Source organism: Salvelinus fontinalis, chromosome 40 (genome assembly GCF_029448725.1).
Source record: "Salvelinus fontinalis isolate EN_2023a chromosome 40, ASM2944872v1, whole genome shotgun sequence".
NCBI classification, from domain to species: domain Eukaryota; kingdom Metazoa; phylum Chordata; class Actinopteri; order Salmoniformes; family Salmonidae; genus Salvelinus; species Salvelinus fontinalis.
This window is the reverse complement of record NC_074704.1, coordinates 17,672,489-17,699,808: the sequence shown is the minus strand read 5'-3', so window position 1 is coordinate 17,699,808 and position 27,320 is coordinate 17,672,489. Positions and strand designations below refer to the sequence as shown.

The window sequence follows — 27,320 nt, the reverse complement described above, 5'->3', positions numbered from 1 at the left end:
TAAACATTCGATCAAATGGGGAAATGTGAACCCTTTGGTCGGATAAAACTGCATTGGCCCCTACTGCTATCCTTGTATCCCTTATTCCCCTGTACTGTAGAAGTACACACAGAGTGCTCATTTGATGTTAAAGGGGGAGGGAAAGCATGACACAATGGCATGTACAGGGCCTTTGTTGATGTTGTGGCGCCTGCCTGCCTGCCTGCCATTGCTGGTTTGCCTCTGAAGCTAAACAGGGTTGGTCCTGGTCGGGACATGGATGGGAGACCAGATGCTGCTGGAAGTGGTGTTGGAGGGCCAGTAGGAGGTTCTCTTTCCTCTGGTCCCCTAAAATTATAATATCCCAATGCCCCAGGGCAGTGATTGGGAACATTGCCCTGTGTAGGGTACTGTCTTAAATAAAAAATACATTTCTTCGGATGGGACGTTAAACGGTGTCCTGACTCTCTGTGGTTACTAAAGATCCCATGGTACTTATCGTAAGAGTAGGGGTGTTAACCCCGGTGTCCTGGCTAAATTCCCAATCTGGCCCTCATACCATCATGGCCACCTAATCATCCCTAGCTTCCAATTGGCTCATTCATCCCCCCTCCTCTCCCCTGTAACTATTCCTCAGGTCATTGACATAAATGAGATGTGTCCAGTCAACGTATCTGGTAAAATAAGGGTTAACTAAAATACATTTAAAAAGAGTAAGGAAGTGCAGGAAGCAGCCGCTCTAAGAAAGAGACAGGATACAAACCGGCACTGATGGCATATTAAGGGTCTATGAGCCATCCCACCCCTGGGTACCACAATGCCAGCTCCCCCTGTGCCATCTGGTGGGTAACTTCTATGTTCACACACACACACACACTTTAAGACCAACAATGTTTTGTAATGAATCCATGCGCCAGGGGGGGGGTGTGTGTGTGTGTGTGTGTGTGTGTGTGTGTGTGTGTGTGTGTGTGTGTGTGTGTGTGTGTGTGTGTGTGTGTGTGTGTGTGTGTGTGTGTGTGTGTGTGTGTGTGAGCAAGGAGACAAAAGGGTGCTGATGGCAGTAACTTCACTCAGGTCTGAGAATCTGCTGTCGGAATTCTTTGTTCCTGTTTGACTGGCACAACAGACGAGAACGAGCAGTTTCACTCTCAGTGACAGTGACCACTGATCAAATCTAATTGTATTGGGTCAAATACACATGTTATTGGGGGTGTAGAGAAATGCTTGTGTTTCTAGCTCCAACAGTGCAGTGTTATCTAACAAGTAATATCTAACAATTTCACAACAACACACACACATCAAAAGTAAGGGAATGGAATTAATGTCCACTTCTCGTCTCTAGCCTAGTCTGGCCATAGGCCTAGCCAGAAACATTTCACCTTCCAAGGACCCTTCCTCATCATTTATGAGCTACAAGAAAAACAACATTGGCGTTTGAGGATCCAGGCTTTTATAGAACGCCTTGCCTTCCTTTTATGAGTCAGAGTAGCTTCCAGGCGTAAACACTGTTCTACAGAGCACTGGTAGCCTTTGTAGCCTGCTGGGTCTCTAGCTGAATCACCTGATTAAAACTGACCAGTGAAAATATGACTGCAACACATTCTAAACTTAGCTCACGCTAATGACCCTAATTTGATGTGAAGCCCCCTTCAATACACGTTGCATCCAAACTGAAGACGAAGGGCCCCTAAGCCCAACAAAGCAGCTGTTGCTTATTCAAAGGAAAATGAGATATTGGATCTGTAAAAACACGTGCCAAGCTGACCCCAGAATGAACCCTCAAACACAATATCAAAGTATTTGTTCCACTTGTTAACACTTCAAACTGACTACAAAACACAGTGTTTACCAGAACTCTGAAAACAGACAACTGTTACGACTGGGGTTGGGAAAAGGCTAACTGACATTTTTGACTTGAGTGTGACAAGCGATTTAAGGATTAAGGGAAAGCATGTGGTGCTTTTCTGACATAGCTGAGTTTAAAGGTTCAGTCCAGTCTCATTTTCCTTGCATGGATGAATGAATAAAATGGATGAGACCCCAACAGTTGCTGTTTCCAGACTCCACACCCAGATTTGCTCCATTGGGAACCACCTCTGACTCATCTAAACACTGGCTCGTTACACTCATCCTAGTGTAACAGGGTTATATTGGTGATTCCCCTTGCCACTTTATTGTTAAGCCAATGGGTTTTTGGTTTTCGTTTTGTCTTGCCTTCACCTACTCAACATGGCATCTTATTGGCTGGTTTGCGTAGCTTCCTTACGAGGTAGGATGTTTCAGTTAGAATCGTCCCAGTGAACAAGCACCAAACCAGCGGTACGTTGTTGGTTGCAAAGCACTGTACGTCAGAAGTGATTTTTATACTCCCAAGGGATGATTTAAATGTACAATTTATATCAATTTGTCTGTAAATGTTATTCGAACATCACACGTAAGATGCAGCGTTTTTTGGTGAATATTTGTTGTGCATTTTGTTGTAGAGAATTCCAGCTAATACTAGCTAGCAACTTACTGTGTCTGGTGGGGATGGGGGGGTTCGTATATTTTGTACAGTGCGTGAGTGCAGAGTTGGATGGTGAGCCGTGCATTGCATGACATGCAATTTTGTGCTGTTTCTATCAGGTACATTGTTAAAGATATTATATTGTAATTGTATTATTTTGGTAACTACATGCCGAAGTGGACAAGCACCGAACCAGCGTGCGCGAGTGCAGAGTTGGATGGTGAGCCGTGCATTGCATGACGTGCAATTTTGTGCTGTTCCTGTCAGAATAAAGCTCCATGACTGGTGCTACAAGTTGGAGTTCGTGTCGATGATTGATTGTACACAACGCAAGAAGAATACTGTTACACTAGATCACTGTGGACACCCAGCACCTTGGTCAAATGAGGAGGATTCTATTTAGATGCCATGAACGAATAAGGGTGGAAATAAGATGTTTAGAAGTTAAATTATCTTGTGTAACGAAGCGGTTGAGATCTGAATGTTGAAAGCCAATTATGCTACACGGTATCATAGGGGACTGCGTTGGTGGTGGTTATGGTATGGGATAGCACCAGTGCCACATCTAACCTCTACTGTCATGTATAATGAATGTGATTATGTAATATAAAATCAGTGTTCTCTAGTAAAGATTGAGCACGAGCTACATCTTTCAACCCCATGCGGGAAGTTTCAGGCTCGGTGGTAGATTGACGGTTTCCTGTTTGTCAGTAGAGACACAACGGAAGAGGCTTAGATGAGACATGTATCAACTCATATGCCACCCTGAAGACTATAAAGTCAACATGTAAAAAAATAAAAATAAATAGCACTTCTGATTCATTTCAAATGACAACTACACTGACAGTTTCAAGATCTTTAACAGAGAATTTGGGGGATTTATGTTAATCATGCCAGCGGACAGCGGTGTTGCACTAGTACTACTATAGCATATCAAACCACAAACCATCTTAAAGAGCACAGCCACCACACTCCCCTCAAGGGTTGGGGTCAATTCCGATTCAGTCAGTAAACTGAAATTCAAATTCTCCTCGTTGAAAAGCAATCCCCTTAACCTACATGCACCCTGTGCCCACCCGGTGCGCCTGGCCAGCCAACACGGCGTTCCCAAAGGATCTCTCTCTTCTCCTCCTCCTCCGATACAATCCGCCCAGTCTGCACCGGAGGATCCCTTACTGATTTACATGCAGCCATAACCAAATATTGTTCTGTTGTCATTCTGACATTCATAATATCAGACACATACTGACCCAAATACAATATTCAAGGAGTGTAATTCATATTATGAATTTCATTCAAACATGTTTGTAGAGTTATGAGACAATAGGTTGGTTGTTTGCGGAGAGATGTGTTTTCGGTTTCTTTTGGGTTCGATATATTAAATAAAACAGTTTGGCGGAACCTTATTCAAAACGTGTTAACTCCGGAACCTTTCCAATTTAAACCACAACCTCTTTGGTTGCCTTTCTGTTGTGTTTTTTTCTTCTCTGTTCTTTGAGGCAAATCCAACCTTTGATGATACCAGAACTCCGGATACCACAGAGAAGGGAAACATGGATGAGCGAGACCATGACAATGATTAATCTCATGCACAACGTGTAACTTGGCCTGAGGTTGGGCCACGCTGTTTGAATTGTGTGGTCAATGATTGAGCTGGTCCATCCGGGACTGGTCTGGTCCTCGTCTCTTCACAAGACAACGGGTCATAAAGAATGACAACTCCAGCACCAGTCATGCAATCCACTTTGAAGGTCTCTGGACTTCTGAGGAGATCACACCCGTTAAGCTGCTTCCTCATAATTGGGGCAACACACATTGTGACAGATCCTATTTGCAAGGCTCAGATAAGAGATAGTCTATGCCTTCTCTTCAACCCTTTAGCACATGGATGCCAAGGATGTCATGCCTCTCCGTTTGGGCTTTGGGAGGAAGCCGAGGCATCATCCGCTTCTTGGTCACACACCGTTACTGATCCGCTTAACAACACGGTCTGCTCCTTTAAAGTCCCAGTTCCTAGGGGGTGACCTTGTGTCCCAGTAGCCTGGTCCCAGATCTGTTTGTTCCGTCTTGCCAACTCCATTTGTGTCAATTGTCACACCAGGACTTGGAGTTGGCAAGACAGCACAAACAGATCTGGGATCAGGCTAGTTGTGTCTCTCTAACTTATCTCTTCAGTAGGTCATATGATTGAGTGTAGTCTGGCCCAGGAGTGTGAAGGTGAACGGAAAGGCTCTGGAGCAACGAACCGCCCTTGCTGTCTCTGCCTGGCCGGTTCCCCTCTCTCCACTGGGATTCTCTGCCTCTAACCCTATTACAGGGGCTGAGTCACTGGCTTACTGGTGCTCTTTCATGCCGTCCCTAGGAGGGGTGTGTCACTTGAGTGGGTTGAGTTACTGACGTGATCTTCCTGTCTGGGTTGGCGCCCCCCCTTGGTTTGTGCTGTGGTGGAGAACTTTGTGGGCTATACTCGGCCTTGTCTCAAGATTGTAAGTTGGTGGTTGAAGATATCCCTCTAGTGGTGCGGGGGCTGTGCTTTGGCAAAGTGGGTGGGGTTATATACTTCCCGTTTGGCCCTGTCCGGGGGTATCATCGGATGGGGCCACAGTGTCTCCTGACCCCTCCTGTCTCAGCCTCCAGTATTTATGCTGCAGTAGTTTATGTGTCGGGGGGCTAGGGTCAGTTGGTTATATCTGAAGTACTTCTCCTGTCTTATCCAGTGTCCTGTGTGAATTTAAGTAAGCTCTCTCTAATTCTCTCCTTCTCTCTTTCTTTCTCTCTCTCGGAGGACCTGAGCCCTAGGACCATGCGTCAGGACTACCGGGCATGATGACTCCTTGCTGTCCCCAGTCCACCTGGCCTTGCTGCTGTTCCAGTTTCAACTGTTCTGCCTGCGGTTAAGGAACCCTAACCTGTCCACTGGACGTGCTACCTGTCCCAGACCTGCTGTTTTCAACTCTTAATGATAGGCTATGAAAAGCCAACTGACATTTATTCCTGATTTTTATTTGACCATGCTGGTCATTTATGAACATTTTGAACATCTTGGCCATGTTCTGTTATAATCTCCACCCGGCACAGCCAGAAGAGGACTGGCCACCCCTCATAGCCTGGTTCCTCTCTAGGTTTCTTCCTAGGTTTTGGCCTTTCTTTGGAGTTTTTCCTAGCCGCCTTGCTTCTACACCTGCATTGCTTGCTGTTTGGGGTTTTAGGCTGGGTTTCTGTACAGCACTTCGAGATATTAGCTGATGTACGAAGGGCTATATAAAATAAACTTGATTTGATTTGATTTGCTGGGGTCTCAGCCCTGTACCAACCAAATGGTCACTCTCTCTCCCCCCACCCTCCATCTCTCTCGCTCACGCCCTCCCTCTTTTACAGGAGATGAAGCGATCGTTAAGTTTTATTCCTTCTGCTCTCTTGAGCAGATATCTGGATGGTAGGATTACATGGGGCAGTGTGGGAGAGGGCTGACAGACAGGCACGGCAGGATGGCACCAGATCCTACTATTGGACATAGAGCAATAGTGACTACTGCAATAGGAGCAACTCATCCTCTGTATAGCTTACTGTACAAGACATGCATGCAAGAGGCATTCTAGAATACATAGAGTAAAGTATTGTAAAGTAATTTAGATAGCAATACTGGGGGATTTGAAAAGCCATAGTCAATCAATCAATAATATAATAATTATTTTAGCAAAAATGTTTATTTTTAATTTACAATCCGTGGAAGCTATGAGAATAGGAAGATTCAAATCTTTTGTGAAGCATCACAGCACAGTTGAAAAATATATGGCAAATACAAATCCGAAATGGATGATGTTGGAAGATAGATGGGAAAGGTTGAGTGGAGCTGAAGGGTGGGACTAATAACAAGATAAACAATGTAGGGCATACGGGATCTGTGAAATGTGTATAGGTGCGGAGCTATTGTGAAATAGCACAGTTACAAGTGGAAATCAAACTGGATGGACAACAGAAATAGAGGAAGGACTAAGAACAAACAAGAGAGAACTATTATAAAGTAGACTGTGTCTGTAAAATGTGTATAAGATGTATAAATTGAAGGTAAAAACAGAAATGTTTATCAGTTTACTCCAATTGGGGGATCGGTGGTAGGGTTTGCGGGGAATAATAATAAAGGTATACTCTTTAAAAAAAGTATGTATGTCTATGTAGGTATGTGTATGTATATATGTGTATATGTATGCATATGTGAATGGATATGTATATTTACCCCCAAAAAATATGGGGGATTGGAAATGATGCAGACAATTACATTGGAAGCAACATTCTTTCCGCAATATTAAGCTGATCCACCCCCCCCCCCAAAAAAAAAAAAAAAAAAAAAAAAAAAAGTAATTTACAAAAGTTCAATCAGGAAGGCTGGTCTGAAAGCTGGTTTAACTTCAAGCAGCATACCATAATTCACTCGGTTTCCCATTATTTGGGAATGAATACAAATGTATCATCATCAGCATAGAGTTTTGTTCTGCTCTTCCTATTAGCCATGTCTGGAATATCATTCACCTGCTTACCTTATAACCTATAAGTGTGGCACAATAATGCTCATTCCACATGCTTGCAAATTTAACCTACAGGCTCACCCTTGGACAATTTAACATATGGGCTCACTCTTGGACAATTTAACCGAGGGGCTCACTCTTGGACAATTTAACCTAGGGGCTCACTCTTGGACAATTTAACCTAGGGGCTCACTCTTGGACAATTTAACCTAGGGGCTCACTCTTGGACAATTTAACCTAGGGGCTCACTCTTGGACAATTTAACCTAGGGGCTCACTCTTGGACAATTTAACCTAGGGGCTCACTCTTGGACAATTTAACCTAGGGGCTCACTCTTGGACAATTTAACCTAGGGGCTCACTCTTGGACAATTTAACCTAGGGGCTCACTCTTGGACAATTTAACCTAGGGGCTCACTTTTGGACAATTTAACCTAGGGGCTCACTCTTGGACAATTTAACCTAGGGGCTCACTCTTGGACAATTTAACCTACGGGCTCACTCTTGGACAATTTAACCTAGGGGCTCACTCTTTGACAATTTAACCTAGGGGCTCACTCTTGGACAATTTAACCTAGAGGCTCACTCTTGGACAATTTAACCTACGGGCTCACTCTTGGACAATTTAACCTAGGGGCTCACTCTTGGACAATTTAACATACGGGCTCACTCTTGGACAATTTAACCTACGGGCTCACTCTTGGACAATTTAACCTACGGGCTCAATCTTGGACAATTATCACTTTCCTTTCTCTCAACCAAGGGGTGTAAATCTTGAGATGTATTTATGTCAACTTACCAATGTTCTCTCAGTTCCTGTTTTTCAGCATCAGTTTGACAACCATCCACCTCCCCACCACCACCCCGCTATAATAACCTTCAGGCCCGTCATTGGAACTCCTTTCTGGGTTCCAGCGGCACAGCAAAGGGCTACCTGTCATCGGCATCTGGCTCGGTGACGAGGCCATACCCCAAACTATTTAATAAGATTCCACCTCTGCTGTTGTATCAGTTAGACCTGTACTTGATTGAACTCGGGTATCAAGAAACGTTCCGATTGTAAGGTAGGAGATGACCTGGTCACTACTCCTGTTTGGTTAAACCCATGCTGTGTACTGGAAAAGTCCTCACGCAGAAAACGAGTGGAGAGCAATGCTGGACACCCTGTTTCCCAAGAGGACCAAGTCAAGTACTGGGTTTCAAGTTCCATGTTGTACTAGTGGTATGTACAGGATAAACATGGGATACACCGTCCAGCGAAAGGCTTACTTGCAGGTTCCGCCGACAACGCCACAATAACAACTAATACAATATATGAATAAAGTAAATGGCTCAGTAGAATAGAAGAAACATTTTAGCAGTAAGTATAATACAGGAAGGGTGAACTGTGTGATTGACATAAATAGGTAATGTTTCGGTTGGTAAAGAACTTGGGGGTCAATGGAAGGCTGGAAGAGTCCGTTGAGGTGAGGCTAGGTACAGTAGGGGGACATGCGTAACTGTTCTGTAGAGTACATCCAAGAGGATATCCCACTCACTCAATCTCCCATCCGTCCTTTGAACCAAAGGGAACCAGCTGATTAAGGAGGTCAACGTGCCGCTTTACTGCAATAAGACCATAGCATGCGATACAGTGGGCTTGAAGAATAGAACGGTGGACAGCACACACTCACACACACAGAAGCACTCCCCCTGCCTCCTCACACACGCTTCAGATGAAGGTGGGTGAAGAATGCTACTGGCTCACTTCATCTTTCACTACTGCCGTTGCTCGTCAAGCCCCCTGAGAATGTGACCTTTGGCCCTGCGCGGCCCAAAGCAGATGGTGTTAAAAGACAGCTTTCCACACGGGAAATTTGCCCACCACATAGACAGCGACAGAGAGAGAGAGTGAGGGATGGAGGGAGAGAACATGAGAGGCAGGCCCATGCTGTAAATACAGTGACAGAGTGAGAAATATGGAGAGAAGGAAACACAATTGAGGATAATATAAGGGAGGAGAGAGGCCCATGCTACAAAGACAAGGTGAAAGACGGCGAGCAAGAGAGAGAGCAAGATGGAATATATAAGAGAGGAGAGAAAGGCCCAGCATAAGTGCAGCCATTATTGTGTTGTTGAGTGCCATGACGGACACCGTGTGCGAACCAGCTGCTTTAAGTCATATACCTACCACAACACTATAAAACCCTCCAGGCCTCTGAGAACAAGGGAAGAGAGACTGAAAGGAACTCAGCCACAGAGTCATTCAGAGCAGCATTATAGGGAACTGGGGGAACTGGTGTATGGCAGTCACACAACCACCAAGTATAAAGAGGGAAGTTGTGTGGTTTAAAAAATATATTGTATACTCACTGAAAACTGTTACTCTTCCTTATGAGAGGAAAATGTAATTACGTTCAGAGTGGAGGAATGAGACGATAACGTGCCCTGAGACGAGGCCTGAGAAGACACGGTGGGGATCGTTCCAAGATATTTGTTTCATTCCGTGCCTGCGTGTGCTGCAATTAGCTACACATTCAAATGTTTCCAATTAGTTTTATTAGCCAGTTACCCCTTTATATTTCCACACATTTTGTTATTGGAAGATATGCAATTATGATCCCTCCCATGGCCAAGAACAACCACAGAAGTCAAATTACATTTTCCTTTACGCATTAATAAGGGGCTTAAATAGACTTTAAAAATGAAAAAGGGTTTACAGATGTCTGGACATTAATCAAATTGTTTGCTCGTATCTCCTAAATCGTGTGTTCAACAGGGCCAGAAACATTGGTCTAATTTCCCTGTTAACGACGTGAACATGCTCCACTACGTAAGAGTCATCACAGAACAGGGTTCAAACAGACTGTTGGCTGTACCCTTCAGACAGCACAAACAGAGGCCAGCAAAGAGGACATTAAAGAGGACATACGGGGATCAAAGAATGTCATCCTGTTACACCAGAGGTAGATCTAATACTCTCCGAATCTGATCTAGAAACAGCACTGGCAAATGAACGACGGCTGCAATGACTGGCTAATCCCGACAGATGTTAGTTTAACGCCAGGCAAAGGTGACACGTAACCCAGAAGCTATTCCTCTAAAAATCATTCCGATTGATACTGTGAATGGAGTCAATAGATTGCAAGTATGCGTTGTTGACGAATACCACGCCAAGGAGGACCATGCGTACCCCGTCACCCAGTACTGTTCAAAACGATCATGACGGACGTCCTATCACGTCGTCGTCGTGACTCTGTGTAGCTGTCATACGGCCGGGGGGCACATAGCCCGCTGTGCACATGCTGCCACAGGCCCCTCGCCGTCTCACCAACAACGGTCGCCTATAACAGGAAATGACGCGTTTGCTGTTCCTCCCTGCTCACGTCCCCCCTCTCATATACACTAACAGTACTGTTAACCTCCCAGTGGGGTCTGGTAGATAGACTCCTCTGTCATTGGATGAGAAAAGGAAAGGCTGTTTAAGAACACGATTCATTATGGTGTTTATGGCATAACAGGCCACAGATCCACCTCTTAAGAGCTCTCTACCTCCAGGATAGTCACCTGAACAGGGTCGGTCTCAGTGGTGAGAAAACCTTCTTTTTTTTTTAAATAGAGTGAAATGGGACAGATTTTTGCTTTCCCGAAGTGTTTTGCTACAGTGTGTGACCCACGTTCAGTCCTGCCACCTTGCCTGTGAGCTGAATAGTAACTAAAGCATGAAACAAAATGGTGGACGCAGTAGCGAACAGTTATACTGTAATCACAATGCAACTCCTCCCTTGTGGGCTAATGTAGCTAATTAACGGTTTGTTTATTGTGTTGATGGTTAATAACTGTAGCGGCTAGGTAGCGGCTAGCCCAGAAGCTGTAAAGACGTTACAGCTTAATATACTTTAATATAACGTCAGTGTCTCCTACTCTAAAGCGGTGGTGAACTAATGAATGATGGACTAAACACCTGTAACAGGGTTGGTTATGTTTCCTCTTGACACCGCAGAAATATGTATTCAATGTTTATGTATTCCTATTGGTTGGTTGAATTTACATACCAATAAGGTGTTATGACATTGGTCAGGGGGAGATCGTGAACGTAAATTCTTCCCGGTAGTGACACGCAAGCGGTAGGTCACGTTCTGAAATACTATATTTTAAATGTTATATTTACAATGTGTACGAGTTCATTATGTATATATCCTGATGTGCATATACACCGAGTATACAAAAAAGATAAAAACACCATGCTCTTTCCAATCCATAGACTGACCAGGTGAATCCAGGTGAAAGCTATGACCCCTTATTGATGTCCACATCAAATCAGCGTAGATGAAGCCTACGAAGGATTTTGATTCATGGATTGTGTGTGTGCCATTCAGAGGGGGAATGGGCAAGACAAAAATAACGTAAGTGCCTTTGTACAAGGTTTGGTAGCACTGGTTTGTGTCAAGAACTGCAACGCTGTTTGGTTTCTCACACTCAACAGTTTCCCGTGTGTATCAAGAATGGCCCACCACCCAAAGGACATCCAGCCAACTTGACAACTGTGGGAAGCATTGGAGTCAACATTGGCCATGTTGGGCCTGCATCCCTGACACCTTGTAGAGGCCAAGACCCGATGAATTGAGGCTGTTCTGAGGGCAAAAGGGGTGCATCTCAATAGTAGGAAGGCGTTCCTAATGTGTGGTATACTCAGTGCATACGTGTACTTTACCTGTTAGATATTGTCCGGATGTCTGGGATGTGCTTTCGTATGTTATTGCTGTAAGAGTGAGTTAGCTCGCTCGAGATTAGCCCCTGCTAATTCACAGTTATTTCCATGCCAACAGCGGAATCAGGAATCTACAGCCATCAACACACTGTTGTCCTACACATCTAATGTGCTTCCTTGTGTCCATCGTCAGAATAAATAACAATCGACTGGGATCGTTGGCTGGACAGTCCTTTCCTTAAAAACACAACGCAACAGAGCCAGAAGTCCGGTCACATCTGTTACACTGGTGCTGAGATCACTTTTCTTGTCTCCGCTGCATAGCTGTTGTACGCACGCACGCACGCACGCACGCACGCACGCACGCACGCACGCACGCACGCACGCACGCACGCACGCACGCACGCACGCACGCACGCACGCACGCACGCACGCACGCACGCACGCACGCACGCACGCACGCACGCACGCACGCACGCACGCACGCACGCACGCACGCACGCACGCACGCACGCACGCACGCACGCACGCACGCACGCACGCACGCACGCACGCACGCACGCACGCACGCACGCACGCACGCACGCACGCACGCACGCACGCACGCACGCACACACGCACACACACACACACACACACACACACACACACACACACACACACACACACACACACACACACACAAATGTTGACTGCAGTTAAGCTAACAGTATCACTCCTTGAACATATAGGGATACAGTGTGGCGGACACCCCAAGGCAAGGACATCTAGAACATCTGACGTGTACTATGGTGTGACGACTGGAGCAGAAAGCTACACTGCTGCTTCTTGTTCTACTGTCTTCAACGATCGTTGTCTATTGGTGGATTGCGTACAATACAACCTGTCGGGTAAAATGGAGGTCATGTGGACAAGAACTGGAACTAGAAGCAAAATGGCTGATATTTCAACAGCAGAAACAGGGAACGGAACGTGGTCAGTCACATAAGATGGGGCACAAACGTGGTTCTTCCTTTCTTGAGAGGCAAGTGAAGCGGAGGGGCTGGGTTGTAAGGAATGGGCCGCTCTTCCATTGAAGAAAGTCTCATGCAGAAAATGTGGCCTGACGCTTCAACTCACCTTGAACTTGCTACAGCAATCCACCAGAGAGCAGGTGCATTGGGTTGCCAAAATTAAATCATACTTACTAATCCACTGCAATTGATCAAAGTTAAACTAGAACAATCCCGACACAGGGAGCAATTAGGACTAACATGGTTGGTCAATAAATACTCCCCATCCATTTAGGCAGATTGATTATTCAAGCTGAATGGGGCCGAGCACAAAGGAAAGAGGAAAGGGGAGTAAAGAGAGGGGGATGAGTAACAGACAGAGAGAGAGAGAGGGGGGGGGGGTAACCTAAAAGAGGGGCAGCAGTAACCCCTCCCAACTCTCCCAGAGAGCACAACGGAACAAGAGAAAGACAGACATAAAAAAAAAAAGTCTGGTCTGAATTTTATTATGACACCGTTCCAATCCCTGACAAATACAGCTGTCACACACTACACAGTTCTGCTCCAAAACCCCATCCAGACAAGACACACAGACTGAACAACCCCGCCATCCCTCTCTTTCCTTTCTATCACTCCTCCAGCCTCTCTACAAAAGGAAACACACAAACACACAAATCAGAGAAACAACAAGCCGTAGCATGTTATGAACGAACAGAAAACCAGAGACACTCACCCTAGCCCCTCTCTCTCTCTCTCTCTCTCTCTCTCTTCCTCCTGTCTTTCCTCTCAACCACCCTGATCTCTGCTCCAGCTGGGCAGGCTCTGCTGCTGCTCCCAGGCCACGCCCTCATAGCCTGGACACATGACCAACCACTCTACACCCAAGCAGGCCAGCCAGGCAGCCAGCAGCAGGCATGCCACACCCCTCATTCAGGGAGAGTTGAATGGGGAGCATTGTGAATGTGCTGGACACAGGCACAGTGTGTGTGTGTGTGTGTGTGTGTGTGTGTGTGTGTGTGTGTGTGTGTGTGTGTGTGTGTGTGTGTGTGTGTGTGTGTGTGTGTGTGTGTGTGCGTGCGTGCAGGGGGGGGGCAGTTGGACATGGGAGGAAAGGAGTGTGTTTTAAGAGTGCATATGTTTGAGAAATGGAGAGAAAAGGGTGTATGTGTTTGACAGGAAAAGTGAGTGTGTGTAGTGTGTAAGAGGTGTAAACGGAAAGATGAAAGAACATTTGTGACAGTTTGCACGTGCTTAAAAAAGGAAAAAAATGTTTGTAACAAATGTGTATTCAGTGAAAGAGAGAGTATGTGTGTTGATGTCCATCTGTCCCTTCCCTCCCAATGCTCAACGCAGTGTGTCTCTCCCTGTATGTGTGTGTCTGAGCGTGTATATATGTGTGTATGCACACTGTGTGTGTACTGTGAGGAGGACACTGGGTCATCTCTCCTCCTGGCTCTTTTTCCTCCTGGGTTAAAATGAGTCTCCATCCATCACATTAATGCCTGCCTCTCACAGCCCCATGACTAAAGGAATATGTCCCGGTTGACGAATGAATACCATCACATAGAGTCATCAGACTCCGCATGAAACATTCTATTGGAAACAGCTCCGTCGACTGTAATTCAAAACATTAAGAGTACAATGTGTGATTTCCTTTTTGGTCTCATACGTTCACTTGTTGCATGCAATAACTGCGGAGCTTGGTCTTCATCATGTCTACGTACACTGAAATACATTAGTGGTATTTTCTTTGGGTTTCCTAGCTACAATCACTTGTTACGTGGGCCTATCCATGCAACGTCTGTGGAATTGTGTCTATCATAAATCTGTATTCACACTATGAAAATCACAATCCTTTCAATGCCGAAACCAGCTTCCTTCTTATCCGATTACTGGAATTAAGAGATCATTTGTTTTATCACAAGCGGGTGGAAAGATGGAAAGAGAAACATCTCTGTACTGCACTTATCTAACAAGCTTTTCCCCACATTTGCAAGCTGATGCGAGGCCCAAGAGACATTTTCTCATATTCAGCACAAACACTTCCTTCCTGTCATGGTTTCGGTGGATTGTGTATGTATTGGACCACATGGTTTGTGCACCTGGCCCTATAGGCATCCGGTCTCAGTGAGAGATGGATATGAGAGAGCGGGTCGTCTTCTCCTGAACTAATACAGATCATCACCTGCAGGCTCTTCGGTCGAGGCTCTATTAGGAATACATCAGTAGTGTGTTTGTTCATTCTTCCCCCCAAAAATGACTCATATTGCAGCTAGGCGAGCTGCATGTGGTTTCTGATTCAATGTAGGGCAGGTGATGTAGTATGCCCTGCATGGTCCATGATTTGTTCATCTGCAGCATAAAAACACTGCAACACAAACGTCTGTTTGTTGCTCTCCCTCGTCTTGTGAGAACCCAGAGATCAACTGGGACTGAATCAACGACCGACATACATTTAGCTGGTCTTGTGGAATAGCAGCTAGTTCGGAATGATCACCCTGTCACGATGAGCGAATTCTAAATTGGAACTCAAGGTTTGCTCAATGACTGAGTCTATTTCAGTGCTCCAACTCGTCGCAAAAGAACTAAGTCGCCGGCCCATAGAAATGGAAGTCCTAGAACAGGCATCCTCCAATTATTACTGTACGCTCATGACCATAGCAACTGATCCGAGTCCAGCCCTTCAGCCCTTCAGCTAATAGACCTCGGAATACTGTTTTGGCAAAGAGAAGTCTGTGGGTGAGAGATCACATTCAGACTTCCTTCCTTATCTTGATTGCATGCCACGATAATGAGATGAGACCCAGGAGCCACTTCCTTGTTTTGCAGTTGCAAACAAACATCAGAATTATTGTGCCAGAACCTTATTAAATGACCCAGCTCTTAGGCGGCTGTTGCTCCGTTGGCTGAACGTCTCGCCAGAGCTTTGTTTGTCATTCTGTTTGTTTTGTCATTTACCCCACTTCTGGAGGCCATCTTGAGGCCATATTCGTATAATCACATCAAACTGTGTGGGCCGAACAGGCAACTGGAGACCCATGCAGGCACAACCCCAGAGGGGAGCTCTCTGATTGGACTAGAGGTCAGATCTGATTGGAGAGGCCCACCCAATGATTAGAACACATGGAGCTGATTAACCAAGTCACCTCAATGACTCAGCAGAGAGAGTGACTCACACAGACATTCAGCCTCCCACCCAGAGAGATGGAAGAAGTTATGAAGAAGGGATAAAGAAGGACAGAGGAGGAGGAGGGAGAGAACATCTGGCCAAGCTTATCTGGGAAGGAGAGAAACAAGCGACTTCCTGTTGAGCTGTAGCCGAGGCTGCTCTGCTCCCCTGTGGTGCAGATGGAGACCGCATGTGAGGATGCATGCAACTATATGAAAACATCTGAGGCCTGGGAGCATCTCTCTAGTCCAAAGTGGCTTCCTCTCCTTCTCTTCGTCCACACTCATCTGAGGGAACCGGATAAGTGATAGCGAATTTCCACTAGGATTAGATCAGTTCTGCCCAATAACACTATTGAGATGAAGCCATAATCTCATTGCACACATGGGAGACATGGTATAGACAGAAAAAGGCCAGTTTAGAGTTAGGGACAGACTTCTGACTGTGTGACCAGACCAGGATAAACTCTGACCTTAGTCACATGGTCAGGAAAACCCCTAGCCCTACTTGCTCTTCGCTCTCCACCCTGAAGACATGCACGTTCATGCAGTCCATTTCTAATCCTCCATATACACACTGTACTACTCCCTCGGGGACTGTGCTGCACTCCAGCAATGCTACACGATTCCTCCAACTCTGCTCCTGACTCATCTCAGACCTCAGCTTGTATGTTGCTCTTCAAGGTTACAATAACCCTGGCCTTGTTTGCTTCCATCTGCACTTTTCTGCACTCGAGGTACACACACGCACACACACACACACTCTCTCTCTTTTGAAAGAGCCGTGCGCCTGTTGTTTGAACAGCGGCCGCAAAGTAGATAAACTGTCGGAATTTGTGGTCAGAGGTTTGTTTTAGCCAAGGCGTTTATCTAGTGGATTGTTTCCTCTCAGTTTTACAGTGACACTTCCCAGCTGTGTTACATAACAGAGCCAAAAAACTCCCAGATATATAATATATATACATACATACAGTTGAAGGTTACATACATGTTAGCCAAATACATTTAAACTCAGTTTTTCACAATTCCTGTCATTTAATCCTAGTAAATATTCCCTGTCTTAGGTCAGTTAAGATCACCACTTTATTTTAAGAAGGTGAAATGTCAGAATAACAGGAGAGTGATTATTATTATTTCAGCTTGTATTTCTTTCATCACATTCCCAGTGGGTCAGAAGTTCACATACACTCAATTAGTATTTGGAAGCATGGCCTTTAAATTGTTTAACTTGGGTCAAAAGTTTTGGGTAGCCTTCCACAAGCTTCCCACAATAAGTTGGGTGAATTTTGGCCCATTCCTCCTGACAGAGCTGGTGTAACTGAGTCAGGTTTGTAGGCCTCCTTGCTCGCACATGCTTTTTCAGTTCTGCCCACACATTTTCTATAGGATTGAGGTCAGGGCTTTGTGATGGCCACTCCAACACCTTGACTTTGTTGTCCTTAAGACATTTTGCCACAACTTTGGAAGTATGCTTGGGGTTATTGTCCATTTGGAAGCCCCATTTGCGACCAAGCTTTAACTTCCTGACTGATGTCTTGAGATGTTGCTTCAACATATCCACATAATTTTCCATCCTCATGACGTCATCTATTTTGTGAAATGCATCAGTCCCTCCTGCAGCAAAGCACCCCCACAACATGATGCTTCCACCCCTGTGCTTCACGGTTGGGATGGTGTTCTTCGGCTTGCAAGCCTCCCTCTTTCCTCCAAACATAACGATGGTCATTATGGCCAAACGGTTCTATTTTTGTTTCATCAGACCAGAGGACATTTCTCCAAAAATGTACGATCTTTGTCTCCATGGGCAGTTGCAAACCGTAGTCTGACTTTTTTTAATGGTGGTTCTGGAGCAGTGGCCTCTTCCTTGCTGAGCAGCCTTTCAGGTTATGTCGATATAGGACTCTTTTTACTGTGGATATAGATACTTTTGTACCCGTTTCCTCCAGCATCTTCACAAGATCCTTTGCTGTTGTTCTGGGATAAATTTTCACTTTTCGCACCAAAGTACGTTCATCTCTAGGAGACAGAACGCATCTCCTTCCTGAGCGGTATGATGGCTGTGTGGTCCCATGGTGTTTATACTTGCGTACTATTGTTTGTACAGTTGAATGTGGTACCTTCAGGCATTTGGAAATTTCTCCCAAGGATGAACCAGAATTGTGGAGGTCTACAATTATTTTTTAAATGAATTGTGTCATGCACAAAGTAGATGTCCTAACCGACTTGCCAAAACTATAGTTTGTCAACAAGACATTTGTGGAGTGGTTGAAAAACGAGTTTTAATGACTCCAACATAAGTGTATGTAAACTTCCGACTTCAACTGTACATACAGTAGATAGAGAGAGCGTGCTAGAGAGCGCTAGGGTGAGGGAGAGAGAGCTAGAGGGGGAGAGAGAGCTAGAGGGGGAGAGAGAGCTAGAGGGGGAGAGAGAGCTAGAGGGTTAGAGAGAGCTAGAGGGTTAGAAAGAGCTAGAGGGTTAGAGAGAGCTAGAGGGGGAGAGAGAGCTAGAGGGGGAGAGAGAGCTAGAGGGGGAGAGAGAGCTAGAGGGTTAGAGAGAGATAGAGGGTTAGAGAGAGCTAGAGGGGGAGAGAGAGCTAGAGGGTTAGAGAGAGCTAGAGGGGGAGAGAGAGCTAGAGGGGGAGAGTGCGCTAGTGGGGGAGAGAGAGCTAGAGGGGGAGAGAGAGCTAGAGGGGGAGTGCTAGAGAGGGAAAGCTAGAGAAGGAGCGAGAGCGAGCGAGCGCTAGAGAAAGAGCGAGCTAGCTAGAGAGAGCGAGAGAGAACGCTAGAGCGAGAGAGAGCGCGAGAGCGAGATAGAGCGAGAGAGCGAGCTAGAGAGCGAGCTAGAGAGAGAGCGCGAGAGCGAGAGAGAGTGAGCTAGAGCAAGAGAGAATGAGAGCGAGCTAGAGCGAGAGAGAGCGCTAGAGCGAGCTAGAGCGCAAGAGCGAGCTAGAGAGCAAGCTAGAGCGAGAGAGAGCGAGAGAGAGCGTGAGAGCGAGCTAGAGCGCTAGAGCAAGCTAGAGCAAGCTAGAGCGAGAGAGAGCGCTAGAGCGAGAGAGCTAGAGAGAACGTGAGAGCTAGAGATAACGAGAGAGAACGAGAGAGCTAGAGCGAGAGCTAGAACTAGAGAGAGAGCCAGAGCTAGAGCTAGAGAGAGAGCTAGAGCTAGAGAGAGAGCTAGAGAGAGAGCCAGAGAGAGAGCTAGAGAGAGGTAGAGAGAGAGCTAGAGAGAGCGCTAGAGCGAGAGCTAGAGAGAGCGCTAGAGCGAGAGCTAGAGCGAGAGAGAGAGAGAGAGCTAGAGAGAGAAAGAGGCTAGCATGCACAAGGATTCCATCAAACCCACATTAGAAGCATGCAGACTCAGACATAACACATACTGTGTATATGCAAACTATTCAACTCCACTTTCGAATCAAGGACATTTTTAGTGATACTGAAATCAACTGTGGACATAGAGCCTTAATGCAACATACAAGAGTAGCACGAAACAGCACAGATGATAAAACAAAACTTCAGGGAGAGAGAAATCAATGCAGATCCTATGCGGCCTTACCTCATCTAAACTGAGGTTTTAGGGGGAGAAGAGGAACTTATTAAAAAGCATCTTGGGATGTCCCTGATTGCCTTTCCATTTCCTCAGCGTCTAAAGTAGAGTTAAACATCATGTAGCCCTGATTGGCCTTAATAGAAACCAGTTGTCTCAGTCACACCAGTTATGTCTCAACAGCCCTCCCCCTTCCTTCAAGTTTGCATCTTAAATGACACCCTATTCCCTACATAGTGCACTACTTTTGACCAGAACCCTATGGACCCTGGTCAAAAGTAGTGCACTACATAGGGGATATGGTGCCATTTGTGAAGCAACCCATCAGCCATACTCACAGAGGACCTCCATCTCAGGGTTAATGTGCATCTCTGCACCACATGCAGCCATGTCTTCCAAACGCAGTCCCAGTCGAAGCACCACAGAACAAACTATTCCGACGTGGAAGTAAAAAATCCCAAATAAAATTCCCAACTGCTTCCCAAACCTAAACTCTTCACGGTGACAGCTGGGAGTGCCTGGGAGCGATTGGGATCTAACGTACAGTTTCTGTAAGGCTCCCTCTTCCCGATGTTCCCAGCTCGGCGTTCCTTACCCGGAGCCTCAAGACTGAACAATAAAACAGAGCTCCACCGATCGGATTGCGCTTCCGGGGGAATCCCTGCCCCTAATTCCAGCTGGAATTCTAGGGGGAGCCGGATGACTCAGCTTCGAATGGAGGAGAAGAAAGAGAGGAAGACGGGACTCTGATTACATACTTTCTCTCTGTGCGGTCGTTCCAGAAAACTTCCCAGAGTTATGATGATAATTATCCATAATAGAAACTTTGCCATGTGCTGAACTGGGAGAGACAGAGAGAGAAAGCTTGTCAGTGTTACAGTAAATGAACGCCAAAAGATCTAGTCATAACATAAGTAGTCAACGTTTTTTCCCAAATATAGCTTTACTGTAAGTTGGATGATTTAAATGGTGTATCCTGTTCCTAAAGGATTTGTCAGAACAGCTTCTCCTGCTTGTTCCGTCTTCTGAATAATGAATAATCAAAACCAAAAATATATTTAATTCATCATTATGTATTTTCCCATGAAATTTGAATAATAATATACAAATAGTTTGTATTTTATATTAATTAACCTTTTTATTCATTCATGTCTCATCACTGAGTACAAAGCGCCAACGCTCCACACATCGTGAAGGTGAAAGTCCTCCGAGCCGAGCTACTTTAGCTAATTTGACAAAGCTAGCTACTTCCACAGGATAAGGACTCCCAACGTAGCGGTGTTAGCTGTGTTTAGGCAATAGAGAGCTAGCCGTTCACCATGGAGGTGAGAAGCCAGTCAGGCAAGCAAGCAGTGTGTGCGCGCGTGCGTGCTAACCCAGTGTTATTTGATCTAGGGCTGTTCAGAGGGGATTAGGGTTTAAGTCTAGTCATAATATTACCCCTGTCAAACACACCTCCAGGCACTGTGCCGTGCGTCAATGGGTGCGATGATGACTCCATTATGAAGAGTGGTCTCATTCACCTCAATGTAAAGCGAGCATCAGCTAGGAAGCAGTTGCCACAGCTATAATCAGCATGGGGCACCAGCCTGTGCAACTGGACACCATTTTGTGTCAAAGGCCCTACAGTACTTGCATTATGTCCTGAGGAAATTGATTGAATGACAGATCAAATCACGTAAACCTGGGAGGGGCCTATTCGACCAAATCGATGAGATCTGTCAGTGAGACATTTAATTAACATGGAATCATGTCTTCATAAAAAAAATATATGTTTGAAGATGAATAAACAATTGATCATAAAAAGTAACCGTCTTCCTCTTCTATTGAACATCTAAGGATCAATAACTCCCTGCAGTACTGTGTCTCTACCCCCCCCCCCCCCCCCCCCCCCCACTTGACTAGTGGCTGATAGATATAGAGTCACAGAACATTGACGCCCGTTATAGTAATTCTATTTCTATGGTGACTGATTACTATTATTTAGGTAGGTCCAGCAGGGAGAGGGGGTGTACTGACCCCACACATACCCTGCCCTGCCTCCCATCTGCCCGCTGCCCAGCCTAGCAGATGGCACAACAGTGGTACGTATGGCCATCTGTCCAGTGCCCCCCTCACAATTCGTGTGCACTAACTCACTCAATCTTTGGCCACACAGCAACAACTGTTGGTTGCGAGGCACTGCCCTCGACAAAGACATATACATGACGTCAATATCTGGGAACCTCGTATTGTTATGGTGAAAGAGAGAGTTTAATTACAGTAAAACACCATTATCATTCCAAACATGGCCCTTATCGGCCAGGGATGAGGAAAACCTCCTTAGCAGAAGGTGTTGAGAGCTGAGGCACTGACCGAGTGGACCTTCTCTTTGTTAACCAGCTGTACAGTTGGCAAAACTGAGAAATACTGAGCTCATCCTGTTCAGCCCGTAGCAGCCGGGTGCAGTCTATAAGCAGGACGAGACAGGACCAGACACCTCTTCAAGATAAACCAGAATAAACCAGATAAAAGACTGTGGTAGAGTCAGGGGAGGGTCCAGACACTGATAGGGATGAGAGTTGTTGGCTGGTGGTCAAGTGGTCAGGAAAAAGTCCTGGCACTTCCTATTTTGTACGGTCGTGACTAGTGTCAGGCCAGCTTGACCAGCATTCAGAGAACTCACTAAGGAAGACAAGGGTGGGGACTGGGAGATAGTGGCTCAGAGAGACTGGAAATAGGAGGAAGGGGGAACTGGGGTTGCTTTAGTGGAGTGTGTGCTGCATGGGAACCTTGTTTAACCCCTGACTTCCACCAGGCGGAGCAGAGTACACAGAAGCTTCCGGAAACCCTGTCCGGTTTCCACTTCACTCAGCTCGGCTCTCCCTCAGTGGAAGCGCTCAATACACACAGACAGACACAGGCTTTCCACTGACCCAGTCAGAGTCCACAGCCTCCAAAACACTTTAAATCACATCAGGGATAAATCCCACATAACACAACCAGACACATTCATTCAGTTTTAGTGAGATATAGAACAATGTGTGAGTGAGAGAAGAGAGAGGGGGGAGAGAAATAAAAGAGAGTGGATAAGAGAACAAGAGATGTACTTCGAAATGCACCTTTAAGTACTGTCTATATGCCCTCAGCAACGCCCTGTATAAGATGCAATCAGTACCTGCAAGCCAGGTCCCGTAGCCATCTCCCCTAAGCCAAACCCTACACTCCACCTGTCATACTGCTCCTCCTGCTGGCCACTCTGAGCTCTGCACCCACAGACATGAATATGAGCTAACACCGCTAGCTCTCAGGGGAGCTGAAAGTGAGTGGCCAACACTGCAGTCTAATGACCTCACTCTGTAGTTTTCCTAGCCCGCTAACGCTAACCCTGAGAGGTTTGGAACCTGTAAACAGTTTAAGATGAGCCATGATGATATGCTCTCGCAGACGGCCTCCTCTACTCAATTCAAGGGCTTTATTGGCATGGGAAACGCATGTTAACGTTGCCAAAGCAAGTGAAGTAGATAATAAACAAAAGTGAAATAAACAAAAATGAACAGTAAACATTACACTCACAGAAGTTCCAAAAGAATAAAGACATTTCCACTCTCTCTCTCTCTCATAATGACACAGCGGGTCATGCTGAGTGCAATTAAACTGGGAGACGCCTGACCACTGTCTGAGGTGGTGTGAGTGTGTGCGTACATGCATGTGTGTGTGAGTGTGTCATAGTCCTCCCTTGCCATCAAGTCCCTGCTTGTTAGCTGTGTAAAAGCTAAATGTACACCAGCCCAAACCCTGTAGTGCTCCCCTCTCCCCTAAGGTGTTGCCCCATTCCTACTACTGTCCACAAACTGAAAACAAATGTGACTCCAGAGTAGACATGTGTTAAGAACACCCAATAAGCATCATCTCCAGGTCACTATCTGCCTGGTTAAAATGAGTGGGGCCTCCTTTCTCTCCTCTTACCATAGTGACTTGGTGAATGACTTCAGGAATGCCCTGCGAGCGAGAGATGGATACCAGATGGATACCGTATTCAGTACGCCGATTCTGTTGCAACATTTCTTTTAAAAAACGGAAGCAAACAAGGGACCTACCTGAATTTGTCCAATAGAATCTCTAGTTTTGCTCTGTTTGCTTCCGTTTGGTTCTGAAACGGTAAACGGTTTCCGCAATGAATGCACCACGGGGCCTGCTGTCAAGAGCTGTTTTATCACACCGACTTTACCTGAGATACCAATCGGAGTGCTTCAACTAAAACTAAGAAGCTGGAGTTTAAATCACATAGCGCCGGAGGTCATTCTAGTTCCACATATGTGGCACAGCATGGAATGACATGGGGAAGGGGAAACTGAATACAGTACTTTAGAATTCTAGGGGATTAGTACAAAGATTCTTACTTTGGGAATGTTTACACTCGATTTCACAGTACAGGCCCAGTGTGTGTGTGTGTGTGTGTTGTCAGAGACTAACTAGCGCGACGTTAGCCAGATAGGAATGGCGGCCCCCCCTATTCCTTAACCTTTCCTCCTGGGGGGTCCACTGCTAATCATGTTAATCAGCCTGGGATCTCCCTACCCTTCTGGCTCTCTGTGTGTGGAGGTATTCTCTGTAGAAAGGGGATAGTGGGGCCCTCATCTGGTGTGACGCTGCAGAAGGTCACATGGTGGTACACAGGGGGTAGGGGACCGGGACAGACAACACACAGGCAGGCCACCAGAGGAGAATGAAGGGGCATGGAGGAGAACAGTGAGAGGAGTGTGTCACGGAACAAACGGACTCCTTCGTCACAACTTTGTTGATCAACCAAACATGTCAGTTCAGGGCCAATGAGACACTGAGGATTTATACAAACAAATTCAATGCTGGGTTAGAGGGCTTGAAGTGTCAGAACTGATGGCATAACCAACCACCCCCCAGGACAGAGTGGTCGAATTGAATCTCAATGGGAATTCCTCTCTGTATTGTTACAGTGTAATATTACAGTCATCTACAGTATAATGGACCTCTGATTGTAGGGAGGTCAAAGGCGGCAGGTAGCCAAGTGGTTAGAGCGTTGGGCTAGTAACTGAAAGGTTGCTAGATCGAATCACCGAGCTGTCAAAGGAAAAAAATCTGCCGTTCTGCCCCTGAACAAGGCAGTTAACCCACTGTTCCTAGGCCGTCATTGTAAATATGATTTTTTTCTTAACTGACTTGCCTAGTTAAATAAATGTTATATATATTTTTTTAAAAGGGCAGTCAACCGAGGCAAATCATAACCCTGTCAATCTACAGTAAAGTTCAATGTAGACGGGTGAATGGGAGCAACAGTGGATGGATTCAATTAAAGAGTCTTCCAATTTCTTCTACAGTACATATAAAACAGGTTATTTTGCTTTCACAAACATCAGTTACCTGTTGATATTTAGAGCCACCTACAGAGATCAGAGACTGACATTTTGATCCTAGAAACAAACTGAAAATGCATCCAGATGTACTCTATTGTGGTGAGATCACACAACTGGCTGGAAGGGCCACTGACTCTGATCACATGACCCAGGCCGAGAGAGGAAGAGCGGCGAGGTCGCGGCGAGGTCAGGACGAGGGGAAACAATCGCCCTGACGGACAGCACACGGAAGGAAGGAAGCCCGAGAAACCAGAGTGTGTGTCTCTGATGTCATTACCCGTTTGAAAAACTGAATGGACAGGAAAACGGCTTATCACTCACAAAAACACAGCTGACGGTAACTTGGAAAACGACACACAAGGCACGGAGTCAACAATCTGTACGCCAATGTAAAGAGTTTCATATCCACCATTGTCTAGGTAATATCTTGTCATGAAAGAGGATCAATATCCCTTTTAAGTCACTTGTGAAACCATCACATCTATCACTCATAGTCACCTATTGAAATGAATTAAGGCCTACTTGTGTGTTATGTTGGAGCCAATTTCTCCTACTTGACACAAAATCTGATGGAAACAACCCACTACCAGTCCACTACAGTGCTGTGTTGTTCACGTTTCTGAAACACTGACGCCATCTCCCCACACTGACAGACGGAGCAGGGGTCAGAGTCACTCAGTCAGTCAGGGTGGGCCCCGGCCTCAGGCCCTCCAGGCAGGTCACCCTTCATTGAGAGCCCTAATAAGGCCCTCTCCCTCTGGGCAAATAACTAGCCCAGACCTCCATGGCCTGAGTAGGAACCAGACTACAAGACTCCCAGCTCCAGAGCAGAAAAAATAAACACTCACTCACTCTCTCTATCGTCCCATCAAATCTGAGCTCTTAATATTGGAATATAGCCTACAAACTCGTACCGAATGATAAAGTATGGTCATTTATACCAATACTGTTCCAATCCACGGACACCTAATGCTAAAATGGTCTGTGTCAACAGGGGAAAAAAGCCTACAGAATTATAGCTGATTAAAGGCCAAGTAAGTCAGGAAATACTTGGCAATGTCACTAATAGCGACACTGGAACATACTGGTTTATTAAATCCTGAAAGCCACGATTCATTTGATAACTGCGGAGTTCGAGTTTGAGGATGCGAACGAGCAAAAGGCTAAGTAGAATGCTTTTCTGCATGTGGCTGTGTCCAAAATGGCACCCTACTCCCTATGGCACTAGCTTTGACTAGAGCCATAGCTCCAATATATAGGGAATAGGGTACCATTTGGGATGCAAGCATGTATGCCTTTGTCCATCTGATAAACAAACCAATGCGTCTAGCAGCTGTAGTTTCCCTGCAGCTGGCCCCATGCTGTGGGCTCCCTCAGTCTCAGGTCTAAAACGTTGTCTAAACGTTATTTATACATTCTCTAAAACGCTCTCTAAAGATGGCGTGAATGCCGTCTAAAGACTGTAAATGCTGACACATTAGGTCATATTTGGCTCTGGGTTTTATCCCTCAGTTTACAGGAATCTAACTTGGCTCGTGTCGGACGCCCCTTCTGGGGGCCGAGACACGCTCAATCTGCAGAGGGAGGAAAGAAGAGGAGTGTTTGTGCGTGTGTTGTAAGAAAGAGAGAGGAGCAAAGAGAGGGAGAGACAAAGAAAGGGAAAAGCAAAGGAAAGTGAGTGAGTGGAACCCAAATGTGTCAGATGCTGCCGACTGCTAAAACACACTGGTTTGCTTTAGGACAGGGATGACGAGAACCGTTTATACATTCGTCCTTTGCATATGTAGGAGAATAAAATGAAATATTGTTGTTATCTCACAGTCTACCAAGAGTGCATGAATTGAAGAACATATTGCCTGAATATTTTTTGTACATTCAGCAATAGGGGACTGAGTTGAGAGGGAATTGAAGAACAAATTGCCTGAATAGGTTTTGTACATTCAGCGATAGGGGACTGAGTTGAGACGGAATTGAAGAACAAATTGCCTGAATAGGTTTTGTACATTCAGCGATAGGGGACTGAGTTGAGACGGAATTGAAGAACAAATTGCCTGAATAGTTTTTGTACATTCAGCGATAGGGGACTGAGTTGAAAGGAAATTGAAGAACAAATTGCCTGAATCGTTTTTGTACATTCAGCGATAGGGGACTGAGTTGAGAGGGAATTGAAGAAGCAAGCAGCTGAACATTCATTGATGAGGGACTGAGACGCTGGGCTCCAGACAGAGCAGAGGGGGACAGGAGGGACAGGCCATACTGACAGACAGGCCCAAGCTGGGCTCTAATCAAACAGACCTCTCCTCTTACAGGCCCACTCCGGGGACCCAGAGCTCTCCACTCTGTGTGATTGCATCGTCCAGTCCCTCTGTGAGGTAGTAGAGGAGGGCAACTGGAGGGGGATGATGTGTTGTGGAAAATGTTCTGTACCGCTACCACTGGAGGTTTGAAAACTAAAAGTCTATCCAAAATGTGGATACCTACACTACTGTGTACTGTGGAGGTATGTGCATATTGCCAATAGTCTTAAAACAGAAAGCTGACATGA

The 27,320-nt window shown here is 45.8% G+C and overlaps 1 protein-coding gene across 6 annotated transcripts in view; it reads right to left on the bottom strand.

The window, feature by feature from the left end:
- The window catches only part of LOC129839304 (septin-9-like), a 90,468-nt gene that overhangs the window by 20,879 nt on the left and 42,269 nt on the right, over positions 1 to 27,320 (bottom strand). Inside the window, exon 1 of one of the 6 annotated variants that reach the window (XM_055906625.1) lies at positions 19,742 to 20,074. The exons of 4 other annotated variants lie outside the window; for them this stretch is intronic. In XM_055906625.1, the coding sequence (XP_055762600.1) occupies positions 19,742 to 19,793 (52 nt within the window). In that variant the 5' untranslated portion in view covers positions 19,794 to 20,074. Of the gene's footprint in view, positions 1 to 13,425; positions 13,522 to 19,741; positions 20,075 to 27,320 lie in introns of those variants that run through there. One more of the 6 variants, XM_055906627.1, reaches the window with a different exon arrangement.